The sequence below is a fragment of the Vanacampus margaritifer genome, chromosome 9 (assembly GCF_051991255.1).
Source record: "Vanacampus margaritifer isolate UIUO_Vmar chromosome 9, RoL_Vmar_1.0, whole genome shotgun sequence".
In the NCBI taxonomy this organism is placed as follows: domain Eukaryota; kingdom Metazoa; phylum Chordata; class Actinopteri; order Syngnathiformes; family Syngnathidae; genus Vanacampus; species Vanacampus margaritifer.
The window spans coordinates 4,370,454-4,387,512 of record NC_135440.1 but is presented as its reverse complement, the minus strand read 5'-3'; the positions used below and the strand labels follow the sequence as shown (position 1 = coordinate 4,387,512).

Below are 17,059 nucleotides of genomic sequence, written 5' to 3'. Positions count from 1 at the left end.
CTGAATCCACAATGAATTTCAATGTTGTAGTAAATGGCCCTAAGCCTAGTTTTCTTACTGCTGGGTCAATAGAGGACATCTGGCTAAACAGGACTGTCAGGTCAAGCACCTCGACGATCGTTCTGGTGTCATCAGGGTTTTCATCACTTGACCTTTCCTGCTCGCGTCATTCGGTTGGATCCCAGTGGTCAGATTTTGGGGTCTCAATTTTTTGTTTGGAGCGGCAATCTCGGGCGAAGTGGCCGTACTTGCCACAATTGTAGCACACATCCTGTCTGGTGGCTGGTCGGCCTCTTCCTCTTCCGCGTCCACGTCCTCTACCCCGATTGGGTTGGTTTTGGTAGTAAATTGGTCCAGAAGGTGGAGGAGAGGCATGTTGAAAAAAATGTGTGCATGGCATTGAAGACTGATGATTGCGCTTTTTGTCTTTTTAGGTCTTCAGCGTGTGAGGCCCAAGCTACGAGATCATTCACCGGGGCAGTTCTCCAGGTGTGGTAATGTTTCTTGATAAAATTGACTGTACCGTCCACTAGTCCATCCAGGAATGTTGCCCGCAGTAATGTTTGGTATGTGCTTTGTGCCTCAGTGCTTTCTTCGATGCCACCATGTAGTTTCAGTACGTCTTGGAGGCGGTCCACATATTTTTGTGCGCTTTCTTCAGGTTCTTGGCGGCATTGGCGGACTTTAGTTAAATCAGGTGGTTTCTTGAACACTGCGATGGCTCTTTCTAAAAGAGTATTTAGGGCGTTGTCTAGTTCTTGGCCTGGTTGGTAGACCTGGCCTCGTTGGTTGGCTGGAGCAAAGGCTCCTTGGAATCTTCCGACTCGATGTCCTGCGGTCAGACGTAGGACGCTTAGTAATTCAATGCCATTGAGGTGATAGGATCCATGTAGTTCTCTAATTGCAGCTGCCCATTTTTCAACGTTATCTTCAATGGGGGGAACTGATGCGCATGCGGCTACTTTTTCTTCTTCAGTCCATGGGCGATAGAGCAGCAAGGTCTGTGGATGGGCGGGTTGGCCAGGGTTTGGCATTCCATAAGCTGGGTTGGCTACAGCTACCATGGGATATGCTGCCACCTGCTGGATGTCTGGGTATAATTTTGTTGTTGCAGCCAGGACGTCTGCTGTTGGTTTGTTTGATCTTGTACGGCTTCCAATAGGAGGGGAGGCTCCGTCCCCAAAACTCATGGAGGTGGAGTTTGGGGAGGAGGTAGACGGGGTAGGCGGTTCCCGCTGTTGGTTGACGTTTACTTCCTCTTCTGGATCATTTTGCTGTTGCACTTCAGCTGGTGCATTTCCGTTGTCTCTTCGTCTGGCGCCGGTTTCTTCCGTTGGTCTTATCTTCATCTGGTACATTTTTCTTTCTGTCTTTTCCTTTTTTCTTTTCTCACTTTCCAAAATGCTTTCTGCCCTAATTTTACACTGTTTTATCCACACTTCAACAGCACGTAGTTGTGCTTCCAATTTTTCTACATTCTTTCCCTTTTTAATCTTCTTTGCTCTTTTCTCCACTAAACTTTTCTTAACTTCCTCTTTGTTCCTGACATCTCTCAAAGACGGGTTAAAATCCTACTTGGTCACCCAGGATTCCAGATACTTGCACGCATTAGCGTCAAAGCTTGCAATAAACTTAACATCCTGGTGTTGTTCTATTTCTTTTCTCAATGACTGGCCCATTGTTTCTACTCCGGAGTGGGCAGCAGTTACTCCCTTTCCTTATCACACACACACACACACACACACACACACACACACACACACACACACACACACACACACACACACACACACACACACTCTTTTCTGTGGTGCACCATTTTCTAATTTAAAACCATGTTTTGTGTTTTAGGCGATTATTTTTAATCGCAGTCAGTTCTGTTCTGATCTGATAAATCTTAGTTATATTGAACACAGATATTTTGGTAAACAATGAGTGGGGAGGTGTAAATTATTACGTATTTACGGCAACGTTTAATTTCCTCTACCCGGGCACCCGAAAACTACACTTTTATTTAACAAGTTAAAAACTAGTCAATAAAAGTATTATGGATCTCATCTAATAAAACCGTGATCCCTTTGATGCCCGGATCATATATACCATGGGTTTTTCTATCTTCACGGGCCAACGCCCAAGCGCTTTGCTTTTACTCCCCACTTTTCTATTTTATGCTACTTCTACAGTATATTTAGTGTTCCTTTTTCAAACTTTTGTGTAAATCGTGATAATTAAACAGCATAATACCTGTTAGTCCTCGGTGCCGGTCTGGTTCGCAGGACCCGGTGTCCGGGCGAACGGCCGGGGCCGGAGCGGGGAGACCCGTCCCGCAAGGGGAGACGCTGTCGACAGATTCTCGGTGTCCTCGGTTCGGCGGCGGTCGTCCGTCCAGATGCAGGTCCCGGGTTTTGGCACCAGTTAAATGTTGGGTCTGATATTACAGATCCCCTTAGTTACCGACCGTGCACAAAGGAAAAACGAGGCAGAAGCGGTGCTTTGTTTCAATGCAACCGCGGCTGGGGAGAGAAGGGGAGACGTGAGACGTTAACTCGCGCTCGGCTCCGTCCGACTCCCTCTCCTCCCCCGGCCACAAGTCGCTTTTATTACAGTTAAGTTTCAGTTTGATATAAACATGGTTAAGTTTCTGTTTTCATACGTCATGGAAAAACACAGAACAGTTTGAGCAAGTTGAGCCGCGCCTTAGGCGCCGCCTCTAAGCGACAGTTGATAATATAAAAACATAAAAATATATACAGGATATTCTTTAAAATACACATAATGTTAAGACTACTGTTTTAAGCAACTTCACTGTTTTGTATTAGGACCTTACTCTGACCGCAAACACCCCCAAAACGAGCTATTAGTTAAAATAAAAACAAAGATCATGTAGCAATTTCCACATATATTAAGTATATTTCAATTCAGCTATCATTGAGTACATGCTACAAGTTGGAGTCTTCAGGAAGATTTTATTAAAATTCTGAGCGGGAGTTACAAATTCCGACAGATTCTGTGTACCTTACACGCATCAGTAGTTAGAGCAGAAGCTCAATGTCCCGTCCCAATGGAAGAGGAAAGTTGGTTTTGGGGAGTGCTGGGGTGGGGGGTGTCTGGGGATTTGGGGACCTGGGGGCGGTTGGGGCTGGGTTGGGGTGGATGGCGGGGGTGGGAGGGGGCGGGGGGTCGTGGGGGGTGGGGGTTGTGGGCCGGTGGGGTGCCTGGTGGGCCTGCAGTGCCCCGTCCTGCTGCGTTGGGTTGGGGGCGTGGGCCGCGTTGGGGTGGAGGGCGCTCCTGCTCCTGGGTTTGCTCTCCGGCCGGTGGCCCCTGCGGGGCCCGGGGGTCATCCTTTGGCGCTGCCGCGGCCTGGGGGGCCCTGAGGTGTTGCGCTTGCTCTGTCCTGGCGGGGGTCGACGGCTCCCCTCTTTGGTGGAGATTTTCATGCATGCCAGATCCACCACACCAGCATCTATCAAAACTCAGACACAATTTGTTTCTCCCTCAGGTCATTGATTCGGTGGAGGCGGGTGTCTGTGGATCTCACTTCGTCTGTCCTTTCTACCTTTCCTCAGTTTCTCCTTCGGGCCCTTGAGGTCTCCCTGATTTGTTGGAATTTAGATGTCTCTGGGGTTGGTGAAGGACTCTGGTTAGTGGCCCGGTGGGTGGTGTCTGGTCGGTGCTGGGCTTCGCTTTTCTTTCTTTTCTTTGGTCCCTCTTCGGGTCTCCTGGCGGCCCCACGACTCTGGCTGGATTTTGAAGTGTTCGGTTTAGGTGAACGGTATGGGAATTCTTAATTTTTTTTACACGCACGCACGCACGCACGCACACACACACACACACACACACACACACATATACCTAAAAAATAAAATATATATATATATTTTTTTTAAATTTAAAAAAAAAGGAGAACAATGATGATGACATGTCAAATGATCAATACTGAGCTCTCCCCAAAATAATAATAATAAAAAAAAAGGAACCCCACTGGCCCACAGCCCCCGCTCCCCTCACGACCCCCCGCCCCCCATCCATCCACCCCAACCCAGCCCCAGCCGCCCCCAAACCCCCAGACCTTGAATGTGACCCACCCAGTGTATATACAAGTGTGTGTGGTGCATTAAAATTGGGAGCAGGTGAACCGGAGCAGAGGGAAATGATATCCCCATGCTCCGATCCACCCGCCTCCCAGACATGTCAGTGAGTGCATGTGGTGCATTAAAAAAAACAAATGGGGGGGTGGGCACGGACAGGGGACCGCGGCACTGCTCTATACTGCGGTCTGCCCCAACCAATGCCCCCCCCCCCCCCCCCACACACACACACAGTTGTGTGGTGCATTAAAATTGGAGGGGAGTTGTAGGGCGAAGACGTGTTTCCACCATACCCCCCCCCCCAAGTGTGTTATGTGCCCTATATCTCTATAAAAGTGTATTGTGCAAAACTAGTGCAGTGAGTTAAGAGGAGCGACCAGCGACCCCCCCCCCCCCCCCCAACCGGGCGGGGGCGGGAGGCGCACCCGCCCACCAAACCCCCATCCACCCCACCGGGACCCCGGCGGGCATGTGGGACCAGCCCGGCGGGGCGATAGGGCTCGCCCCCCGCATACTGGACCCGCCCGAGGTGCCAGGAGGTCCACCGGAGCGGGGCGGGCACAACGCCAACCCACCCGCCCTCCCGGCCCCCGGAGCACCGAGACCCGGGCCACGGATGGAGCCCCCGGCCCAGGGGACCCTTCTGATCGTCGTGGACGCATCAAGCATAAACCAAGCTACAGTCACCAGCAAAATGAGAGTCCGTCCGCCAGTACTTACCCGGTTTGCCAACATTGTCAATTACGTTGACGAACGAAAAACGACTTCCATCAATGGTCAGTTCGTCAGATATTTTACAATTCCTGTCATTCATCAACAAAACGGGCATCAGTAACAGATTGACAGACTTTCTGTCAGTATTGATAGAATGCCCACCTCTGCTTATATAATTTATCTAATCCATGTATAAATAAATTATGCATACGTATTGCACTTTTGTCCAAAGACACCAGTGATAAAGAAAAAAAAAAGTTCAACTTTGGGTACAAACCATCATGCCAAGAGCCAGTGGTTATGCTAGTTTTAGCCAGAGGTGTGATTTATTATTATTAGTAATGTATTTATTTTCCAAAGGGTGTGTTATTGGTACGGTATCGACATCGGCTGATACTCTACAGCCAGGTGAGGTGTCAGAAAGAGTATCGGGGGCCAAAAAATTGTATCAGAACAACATTAATATTGTGCGTAGCAGTGTGGATGGAATGCTGAGCTGCATGTACAAATCAATGGTGAGCAGTGTGTATTCATTACAAGCTCCAAATTACTATTTCGTTCGATACCTAGTTTGTTTGTTTTTTAACATGAAAATGCTGCCCTGCTATTGGTTTAGAGCATTCAAGGGCCAATAGGATATCTTGGCTCGGCATGCAGTAAACACACATCAGTGAATGTCATGCACAAGCAAGACACAAGATGCTGCATCCAAAGTCATATTAGCTTCGGAAATAATGGTATCGGCATGTTACCTGTTAGTACTTGCCGATGCCGATACCACTGTTTTAATGCAGTATCGGGGCCTCTCCCGATACTGGTATCGGTATCGGAACAACACTAGTGCCAACACATCTGCCCTGCACAAACATGTGCATATACATTCACTAATGTATATTGCACCCAGAGAGGCCTATGTGTAGTATTGTTGTTGTACTTTTTTGTTAGTATGAATGAGATTCCTGCACCTCCATCAATCAAGCATCTGCCTCACAGTCAAGCTCCAGGTTTGAATCTTAGTTGGAACGTTACGTTTCCCTCTCTGGAGTTTGCAGGTTCTCCTGTGTTTGTGTAACCTGGCAATAGCCAGATTGATATTGTGATTCACTCAAGGGAGTTCTCCACAATATCAATCTGGGAATTCTCCACTGTGATTTGCTCAGGAAAGGCGGGACATTTTATACAATACTTCGAGCTAATTGGATGATGCGGAATTGTGCACGTTTGTTTTGACCAATCACAGCCTCGGATGAAAATGTAATCTTCGGTCTCGTCGAAGGGGAAGAGAAAACACTACCATCTTTACTAGATAAAAATGCACAAAGCAAGCGCCTCTCGTTGTTCAATATTCAACAAGGAAACAGTGAGTAATTCTACATGAATAGAATTAATTGCAGCGTCCATGTTAGGTTTGTTTGTTTGCCCCAACGTCAGCGCTGGCTCCCTAGTTTTGTCACAGCTGCATATCACGCCCCAAACACAACGTCGGTGGAAATCAACGGGCTCAGTACAAGATGTATTCTCTGGCGTTTGTGAACTCACAAATGCCGCGAGAATTCATCTTGCAGAGCAAGGTTAGTGTTTGTGTCCCATGCTCCCAAAACATGCTTATTTTAATTGTTAATACGAAGGCTCTGAATTACCCTGGTGTGCTTTGTGTCAAACGTGTCCACTCCTAAGTCAGATGAGGCTTAAGTTCTGCCCACAAACCTGATGCAGGACAGAAAATCGACTGATGAAGTCTCTGGTGAGTCTTGCTAATCTGAAATTAGAAATGAGTTGCAAAAATCAAGCCTGCAGATGACCAGTGGGCCATTTACCAGTTTATCATCTATGATATAGAGACTGAGGCAGAGTTCAGCGATATTCCTGAGGTTATGGAATGAATATATGACCCTTGAAGTATAGTTGCAGGGCAAATCTAAATCCAAGGTTAGTTAGTGACTGATGATGAGGAGAGGGGAAGTTGGCTGGAGAGTTACTGAGGAGTACTGGATCTTGGCTAGCGTTGCCTATTTTTTTCTCCATCTCTTAGTTTGGTGTTACGTTCTTTTCCATGATCCTGCTATTAAAAACAATGCATGCACTTCATGGTTCAGTGATCCCACTTTGAAAATGTCATGGGAGAAATGAGTTAATGGCAATGCCAATAGCATGGTAGTACGTTCAGTCAAGTCCCTTCCCTACCCGGCGCTGGCTGCTTATTTGTCATTCGCAAAGAATTACAACTGAGCGACAGACTCTGCATTTCTGTTTCCGCTCCCAGCAGACGATGCGCGGTTGACCTGAAATGAACTGAAACAGCTCCTGTGTAAGCCGTCACCTTACAGTGGTGGAGGAGTTTGTGTCCTAATGATCCTAGGAGCTAAGTTGTCTGGGGCTTAATGCCCCTGACAAGGTCACCCATGGCAAACAGGTCCTCAGTGACGGACTCAAAAACTTATGATGAGTCAAACAACTGGATCCAGTTTTCCCCTGGAGCCAGGCCTACAGGTGGGGCATCTACACCCAGAGGGCCCGGCAGGTCAAAGCTCAAAAAGGCAATATGAGTGCTGTATGAGCTGGGCAGCGTCCAGAGGCGGGAACCTTGGTGGTCTGATCCCCGGCTACAGAAACCAGCTCTAGGGACATGGAATGTCACCCCTCTGGCAGGGAAGGAGTGACTAGACATACACGCCTCCACACTCCGCTTTGGCTCTGGTATGTGTAATTTCGAGAGGGGTTGGACTCTTGCCCACAGTGGGAGGCATAGAGAGAGTGTGGGCATAAATCTTGCCCCCAGGGGTGGCACCTTGAGAATTTAGTTCACGCCGGTGGACGATAGAGCGGCTCTGGTTTCAAGTTGGGGGATTGGTCCTGACTGTTGTTTTTGCTTAAGCGCAAAGGTTATTATAGTTAAGGAAAACTAACAAAATAAATCAAACTGGAATTTGAAAAAAAAAACTATTTACCAAAATAAAACAAAAATGAAAAGTTTTTTTTTAAATGAAAACTAACAGAATAACTCAAACTAAAACTGAGAAAAAAATAGTTACCAAAATAAAACAAAAATGAAAATGCTTTTTTAATGAAAACTAACAAAATAACTAAAACTAAAATTTAAAAAAGTTAACAAAATAAAACCAAAATTAAAATGCTTTTAAATAAAACTAACTGAAACTACAACTTAATAAAACTAGCTACTTTTATAACTAGCTAAATCGAATTACTATTACTATTAATATAATTAATATTTATTTAAAAAAAAAAAAGTCCTTTTGTTTTTGTCGTTGTCAATATCATACATGAGTTTTGGGGATTCATTTCGAATATATGTATTTCTGTATTGCTGTGCGTCCGTACAGATGAAGGAAGGTCAAACACCCGTTTGAGAATTGTAGCTTACTTTACTTTATTACACAATAATTAGTTGTTGTTTTTTGCAGATTGTTTCAGGCATTCGTTGTGATATGATGAGTTATTTGAAATAACAGTAGATTCACTGAATCGAAATAGGCTGTTAAGAAATGCACTGACTGTAAATACAGCAGACAAGGAGTAAACATGTTGAGTATTAGTTAAGGAATCAATGGTTGGAATGACCAAAATGTAAACAACTCAAATTAAACTCTAGCAAATTAGTGATGGTCAACATGTTGCCACTAAATGGTGGGGAAATAGTGTTTGAACTTTTGTACACTAATATTTACTTTAGCAGCAGATAAAACGTGAACAAATACACGTATCTCTCATTGTCCCATCCCTACGGAAAATCCTGAATCTTACATAAGGTTTTAAAAAAAAGGGGGAAAAAAATGACTTTCAGGCTTGCACTCTGAGCTTCGCCTTACTGCAGACCGCAGCCCCTCCCTCCTGTCTTCTCAATATATCATTTTCAACCGGCCAATTTTTTTCTATGCTTCCTTTGTGTACTTGTTCAGCCTGAAAGTAGGACAGAAAGTACTGAGAGAGTAAAAGAACCCCCCCCCCCAATGAGAATCAGATGTGTTCACACAGATGAGTGCGGATTACATAGTATGTCTTTTTTTCTATAATTAAAATCCATTTAATTTGTGGTTGTTGTTGTTTTGAAGATAGACATCTCCTGTCATTCCTAGCTCACATAATGCAGCTGTGCGAATACCTGTACTTTGATTTGATGGTGGAAAAAAAAGGGAGAAATTAACAAATATTCAGTCTATCAGCATTGCCTCATTCTGTCAGGACTTGGCTGTAACACTTAGTTATAAGAGTTGGCATGGACAGTGGAAAGATCCATGTTTAAAGACCCACTAGGAACACGAAAAGTACTAGATCCAGAAGAGTAGAGGACAGAAAAAAATGTAGGAAATTACGAGTGTTTGTTGGACATGTGAGATTGCTTCTGCTGTGGTTCCCATGAGCAAGGCATCCTTTGAGTTTTTTTTTTTTTTGTGCATCTTCCTCATGCTAAAATGTGTTGCCTTAGCACATGCACATGTCGATTCTATAAAATGTAAAAACTATTTAGGATTGTTCTTTGTGTGATACACTCTTGCTTTGCAATGCCACTGTATCCTTGACACATTAACTCACTGAACTCCATGTTAAGGATAGGGGCCGCGAGTGTGTCAAGTTAATCACTAACATATGTTTCCAGCCCCCATTGTGAAATGCTTGAGGAAAACGATCCAAGTACAGCTTTCAGAGTGAAAGGGAGGGTTTATGGTCTAAGGGGCTTAACTCAGCACTGGTCCAAAGGTATAAAATAGGAGCTCCCACACAGGCACAGCGTGGACATGCTGTTCCAGCATTGAGCCTCCAAACACCATCTTTTGCCTTCTTCTCTTTCCACACCCCCACCATCTCTACTTCTGCAGTTAACCATGGGAGTTGCCTACAGTGTTGGAGAGTAAGTGAAGAGCTTATTTGAGGATACTGAAGACATTTTTGATGGATTATGAATACTTGCATGTGCGCATCGAAAAAACATCACAGAGGGAGATATTTTTGTCACTGCATGGTAGTTGCAGAGCTGATTTTACAGGATGACAATTGCATGCATGTGCCAACCAAAGAGCTTTTTTTGTTATTATTATTGCGCAAGAAAAGTATGACTGCTGTAAAATGTTGCAATGATTCTTCAAATGTGTATGATTAATACTTAAGATGTTGCAGGCGTACCTCATTCTTATGAAATGTGCATGTCTCAACAAATATAGTGTAAGTTTTGCTTGAACCAGTTTTCGTTCAACAGAGGCAACACTCTCATTGTTACTTTCACATTTGAACTGTAGTCACTGTAGTTAGATTTTTTTTTAAATTACTATTCATTTGTAATAAATGTCACAGCTAATTAATACATTATTGAAATTATAAATTTCATTGGAAAAAATACTTATCTGCATTTTAAGATGGAATATATATATATATATACGTCTTTTTGAACAAATGCACTCACTGATCACATTAGTTACCCCGGCACAAGCTAACGAGATCCAATGCAATAGCTGAATCCAAAGTTCTTGTCTTGAGATGTATTAATAATGGGTGTCAAAATTAGTGCATTGATTTTGAGTTAATTTAAAGTTCCTTTAACACCACTAATCTTGCGATTAATGACCACCCCTTATTGGAAAGCCTGTATTGGGGGAATTCCAGTTGAAACGCAGCAGATATGTTCACGTCAAAATTTTGCAGTAATGTGGAGACTGGGGTCAAGCTGTATTTTAGAGTTTTAAAAATGTGCAGAATTTCACAAGTTACAAGTCATGTTAAAGATTAAAAAGCTCTTAATATGAAAAGAAAAATGCACTGAGCTGTCACCAACATTTTACAAATGCAATTATGCCATCTTGTGGCAGAAAAATTAGCTCAACACAAATCAATATCACACTCTTTTTTGACAGTACAGTACATTTTTTTTTAAATTTTAACTACAATACTGTATCACTGACTAAAAGATGCAGCCATTTTTGTATTAGTTTAATATTTGTTCCCACTTTTATGTTAACGAGAATACGGAAACTTCCAATTTTTTTTTTATTATTTTATTGTACATTTAGAACAGATATAAACTTTGTGATTAATCGTGAGTTAACTATTGAAGTCATGCGATTAATTACGATTAAAGAATTTTAATCGCCTGACACCCCTAGTATTAATGAATAGATAATGAATTATTATTATGGTTGTAGTTTGCAGTAGTGTAGATAAGTTGTATATATTTTGATTACCTTATTTAGCTGGACGAGAGAGTCAATACGTTATATGATAAACACTTGTTATCACACTGTAGTGCCATATAATAACATTCTGAATGTCATTGTATTGTGCAAGTGTACTTCATTTGTTTGTTTGTTTTATTATTTGGATCATTCTGTGTTTTCTATGAGGTAATCAAGCCTAATTCTTGTATCTGTGTAGGGTTGACCACCTCTACACCTTCTTTGTTCAATGGTCACCAGATATGTGCACAAACGGCAACAATAAGAAGAACAGCAAACCCCACTTTCAGAATCGGTGTCATGTAGGAAAGGGGCCTTCAAGTAAACAGCTAAGCAATGCTGCAGCAACTAATTGGGGGGTAAGAGTTTGCACAAATACATATGTTATGCTACGTAATGTTTGTTTTGTGACATCGATCCATCATCACATAGAGGTTCAAAGAATAAGCACTCATACTGCAATTGCCTGGTGTGTCCAGCTAGAGTAACTTTCGGCAATGCAATGTTGGCTTGACATTAATCCCAGCAGTTGCAACTCCCACTCTCTCTTTATATGGACATCCTTTCTCTGACTACTTACCAGCATAGACTTGCACACCCCCTTTCCTGGTTTACAGGAAAAAGAAACCATGTAGTGTGGTAGCGCTAAGCCAATGAAATGTGCCCGCATCCTTTCTTTTCACCATTTGAGTGTCACACATGTGGCGGGTGCAGGCAGTTTGATTAAACGTGGTATAGCAAAGAACAGCATTTGACAAAGAAACCAGGAGCTATGAAGCTGTTACCAGACAATGTCAAGGTGTTTTACTTTGCCAGTAACCACATGGAGCCCTATGTTCAGGTACAGGACTATTTTTGCAGGATTTAATCATATTTGTGGATTTAACCCTGTTAAGGAGGAAGGGGATAGTTTACAGTTTTCTTACCACTGATTTTGCCATGTAAAGTATTAGTAAATGCGGAATGATGTGTTTGTTACATGTTAGCTGTTTAATTTTTGAGCTATGATGTGGGTGACATAAGTGCCACCTACTTTAAATAGCGTTCTGCCTTTAACTATGTTCCAGATAATCACAGGAAAAGACCCAAAGCGCCGTTTGAGTCTGTGCAGTTCAGACTCTGAAACAGAGGAACCTGAGTACCAGGGGAAACTTAAGAATATTCTACCTGTCCTAAGTGATTATAGTGAACTTCTGGATAAAAGACACCTGCTAAGTGTAAGTGTCGTTCATAGACATCAAATTGAAACAAGAAGCAATTAATGTAGCCTTTTCCCAATAAGTGTTTATTAAAAAATAAAAATAATTATAAATATACTGATGTAATTACTGTTTTATTTTTGTACTTTTTATTATTTTTATTTTTATAATTAATAATAATTGTTTCTATAAGCAATGATGAGGTGACTGATTCCCTGTTTTCTTCACAGCTTGCATCTCACATGCCAGAAAGAACACAAGGCTATCAATGGCAGCTTGTCTACAGCACTGCTGTCCATGGGAGCAGCCTAAAGACACTCTACAGAAATATGGCAGGTTTGGACAGTCCTGTGCTGCTGGTCGTCAAAGACATGCAGAAAAAGGTTTGTGTCTTGGCTGTATTATTCAGATGAGATGAATACACCACATCTACTGTAAACACTTCACAATATGCTATCTGTCTGATGATCTTCAGGTTTTTGGAGCCTTTTCATCAGATCCGTTTAGAGTAAGCAAATACTGCTACGGCACAGGTGAAACGTTTCTTTTTACCTTCAACCCTGACTTCCAGGTACAAACTTCATTATTCAGTTTACCAACCTAAATCGTGAATGACCCTTAAGTGTAAACGTCCCATGTCTTTCAATTTGCCACTCATTCAGGCTTATAAGTGGACTGGAGAGAACTCCTACTTTGTAAGCGGCAACCTGGAGTCTCTTCATCTTGGAGGTGGAGGGTAGGTAGGAGTTACTATTGACCTTTTGCACGTGATGTCACCGCCCTCATGGGAACGCCCTCATGGGAACGCCCTCTCCGGGACGCTGGACGGGAAAAGAACCACTTGTCTGTATTGTAACCATTGAATCTCGTACAGTGTAAAGTCCTTCATCTAAACAATGATCTCATAAAATGGTCATATCTTGCGGTCGGTTGTACAGATAGACAAGGGAGTAAACCAAATATTGCTTTTTTTATCGCATACCTACTAATGAAGACAAAAGACGTTAATGGATAGCAGCAATCAATATAAAGGACTGGCAGCCCACAAAGTATTCACGGATTTGTAGCGATCCTTTTTAGCGAGGTTAGTAGATACATGTTCATACATTTTACTAGTAAATGTACTCTCTAATAACAGAGGTGTTGAATTACGTAATAACTTTTGATTTGTAAAAAAAAAAGTTACTAAGTTGCTCTGGGTCACGTCCACTTCCATTCAACAATCATTTCCTTCCGCCGTCCGTCATAGGTCAGTCACATGATCACGTGACGTCGGTGCAAATGGTCAATAGCTTATGTGAAATGTTATGAATCGGAGAATCACAATAGAAGAAACAAGACTGAATAACAATAATTTTGACAGCTATCTGTGAGGTGTAGTGTTAATTTAGTCTGCCATTTTTAAATTTAAGTCCAGTTCCAGTTAGTTTTTAACAGTTAGTCAACCTCATCACGTGTTTATTTAGTTAACTTTTAGTCGACTATAAATCTAGCATTTTAGTCTTTATTTGAGTCCAAGAAAATATAATTTTATTCATCTAGTTTTAATCAACAAAAACTGTCATTGTTTTAGTCTAATTTTAGTCATGAAAATCATTTAACCCCTGTTTTTTTTTCAGCAGATAATTCGTGTCTAAAACTATTTCATATAAAATTTCCTATCATCTTTTTGATGAAAAACAACTTGACACAATTTTATTTTGTTATTTTTTGCACTCACACACACACACACACAAACACACTCACATACCAGCATGGTCTCCCAGGCCGGGAAGCGAACCCACGGCAACCTGCATTGTAGGCAAGTGACGGTACCAATCAGCCACCTGGAGTCCACTTGACACACAATTACAGTATATCAACAAGTGGCTACTATGGCTCCATGCTATGAGCTAGTAAGTTAGTCAGCAGTAGTTAGTTGTCGGATTAACATTATTATTGTATTGTATTGTATGGTATGTATTGTATACGTTATAGACGTTGGATTCATATTAAGTTATAACTATAAAAAAAAAAAAAATCAAACATTTTACCGCGAATCCACCTCCTGTCTGTCCCATGTGTTTTTTGCTAGCTACAGATTTGAAAGGGGGTGTGTCAATATGTGTCACATGACACTGTGTCACATGACAGGGTCACAGTGACAGATAAGCATAGACAAGGTTTTACAAAATCATATAATTTTTGTCTCATTTTTGTTCATGAACTAAATTGTCCATAGATTTTAGTCCAATTTTATTAAACTCTACACATTAGTTGACAAAAATGCATACTGGTTTAGTCCCAGATATGTTTATTAATGAGGGTTTTAGTCTAGTCTAGTCTCGTTTTTATACGAACAATGTGCATTGACAAAATTATTTTTGTTTAATTTTTGTTGATAAAATTAACCTTAGTGTGGTGTCTAAATATAAATTTTGTCAGGTCTAACCAGTAAATGATTATTTGCTTGTATAGGGGAGAATTTGGCCTTTGGATAGACGCAGATCTGTACCGAGGATCCAGTTTTTCATGTCCCACCTTCCACAACGCTCCACTCTCCACACAGAAGGACTTCATCATACAAGACCTTGAGGTCTGGACAGTACGGAACTGAGCAAGAACATCTAAAAAATATTGGGAAAATTATGAAAAATGAGTGCGAAAGCTTCCACCAATACAGCAGAATGTAGCCAGCAGTAGCTTAATGTGTGTTGGTGGCACCGAATGAACAGGGCTGCTCTATTTCCTCTCAGCTGGGTGTTTCCGGTCTGTTGCCTTAAACTACTGCCTGCCATCACTGCAGTCACATCGACTACACAAAGCCCTCCATGCCTTCCTGTTTTTTTGGAGAGCATTGCAATTCAAAGTACCTAAACCCGTTGGCTGTGTAAGAAACTTTGTGAAAGCAAAGCACTTTTCGGATACAAAGATGATAAATACTGTACTTTAACAGTCATGTTTGTGTGTTACTTACAACTGTGTTTACAGTATGTGGACCTGGACTGTTTCAGTTCACATTTACATAACCCTTTCAAGGGAAATGATACATGGTACAACCACTTTAATGATGATGTGCCTCAAAGTGTTTTGTTTTTACTACATGCATTTGAATATCAGTACTGTACCAATCTGCATTTAAGAACCCCATTTGCTGGGGAAAGCCTATAAGGTCAGACAAAATAAAAGTTCGGAGTTTCATTAAGACAATATAATATCAGTGATTTGTGCCATTTGAATTGGAAATGTAACACTGTCACCAGTTGCTGTGTTTTGTAATGTTTTCCCTGTGACTTTTCTGTGGTTAAAATGTTGACAAAACATTTAATTTTTTTATGTATTGTCTTTTTGAATTTGAGCATTTAAGGAAAATAAGCCATAAAGTGAACCAATTTTTTTAACATTCCCTGGTGGTGCTGGCACTGCCAGTATATTAACTACTATCAAAGCTATGCTGACACTGCTGACACTGAATAAAATAGCATTATTTTTTTTACCACAATTTTTGCATATATCTAACTGAACTGGCATTGTTGCATAACATGTGCGCCACTAGTAATACAAATTCCAGAGTGCATTGCAGTGCTTGTACTGTTGATGCATTGTAGCTCTCTTCACAACAAAACGGACACAGGCGGTTCTTTGGAACGGGCATTTATTGCTTGCACATCTTCTGCTTTGGTCAGGCCGTGTACATGCTTTGCAAACGCCGTGAGAACTACATTTATGAGCAACAAAACAGTAAAAATTTGAAAATAAATACAGTACCTCGTTGGCCGCTTGCCATGAAAAGAGATTAAATGTCCGGTAATATTCGTTTTTTTGGTCTTTATCGTCTTGGTAACGCCAGTCTAACTTGGAGCACGAGCGCTAGCATTAGCATTAACAGGTGGACATGAGCAGTGCAAAGTATATATAGAAATAAATAAAACCCGACCATGTGACTCTGTGAAAATTAACATATGAATTAACATAATCCTTTTTTGTCACCATAACATCTTAGCTATTATTACAACATGAAAATTATTGCCCAAGAACTAACAATTTTTTGTGAATATCAAGAAATCTAAGAGTTGCCTCTGAGGTCAGGGGGTGGGAATCTATGCAAACCAGTATCTTTTTAGATGAGCAGGATAAATAGTATACACGTAATTCTGAGTAAATTTGTTACATTTATCTCTGTTCACTGTTTAGTGATGCAATATCGACTATGGGGCGCAGGTACTTTCTTTTCCCTATAAGCTCCCGCTAAAAATGTGACGTGTAAGGGCATGTCGGATGTCACATTCCACCAAAGTTCACTCATCCATCCATCTGTCTGTGAATTCATATTTCATTTACATCTCCTCATACCTCTGCTTAGGTAAGTTTGATATAGTGGCTGCTCGCTGTTACAGAAAGGGTGAAGATTCAGTCATTGCTTTTGTTTAGATGTTAGCAACATATATCTTTGCGCGACTGTTGATTAGTTTGAAGGAGACACGTTTTGTTAAGTTGCACATTCTAACAAGTTAAACTGTTGCCCCAGCTGGCGCTATAGTCTTGCAAGCCTGGAGCCCCGTTCAAAATGTTTGTCTCGCTGGGCCAAATGTTTGTCTCACTGGGCCGTATGATTCATCACTGACTGTGAGATAAGTGAGGCCAGCCTCCCCTCAAAAAGACACAGCCAAGCTAAGCTAGCCACTGCAACTTTTGTTCATACTATGCATGACAGTAATACACCACCAATGCGCTGCAAGCAAAAGCACCTTCAAAATAAAAGTAGATATAAATAATTATAATATTCCCTATTCTCACATAACCAGTCCACTTCAAAGAAGACAGTTCCATTATTGCAACCAGGAAGGTTACTTCAGATCTTAAGTTGCATGTAAATTATTATTATTTTTTTAATCAA

The 17,059-nt window shown here is 41.7% G+C and overlaps 1 protein-coding gene across 2 annotated transcripts; it reads left to right on the top strand.

Annotated features, from left to right (window-relative positions):
• The first annotated feature begins 9,527 nt into the window (after positions 1-9,527).
• On the top strand, positions 9,528-15,490 carry ncoa7a (nuclear receptor coactivator 7a). 2 transcript variants are annotated; one of them, XM_077576451.1, is made up of 7 exons: positions 9,528-9,669; positions 11,184-11,343; positions 12,052-12,201; positions 12,414-12,566; positions 12,659-12,754; positions 12,846-12,919; positions 14,641-15,490. In XM_077576451.1, exons 1-7 carry the CDS (start codon positions 9,644-9,646, stop codon positions 14,777-14,779), a joined length of 798 nt encoding a protein of 265 aa, XP_077432577.1. In that variant the 5' UTR covers positions 9,528-9,643; the 3' UTR covers positions 14,780-15,490. The 2 variants fall into 2 exon arrangements, with proteins under 2 accessions (XP_077432577.1, XP_077432578.1); XM_077576452.1 differs by lacking the exons at positions 9,528-9,669; positions 11,184-11,343 and adding an exon at positions 11,502-11,825.
• Positions 15,491-17,059: the final 1,569 nt, after the last annotated feature.

What these genes read in the sequence shown, in the direction of transcription:
- ncoa7a (XM_077576451.1), top strand. Translation starts at nt 9,644, where the DNA reads ATGGGAGTTGCCTACAGTGTTGGAGA. An exon ending in CTGCAGCAACTAATTGGGGG is followed by an intron (nt 11,344 to 12,051) that starts GTAAGAGTTTGC and finishes ACTATGTTCCAG; the next exon opens with ATAATCACAGGAAAAGACCC. An exon ending in ATAAAAGACACCTGCTAAGT is followed by an intron (nt 12,202 to 12,413) that starts GTAAGTGTCGTT and finishes TTTTCTTCACAG; the next exon opens with CTTGCATCTCACATGCCAGA.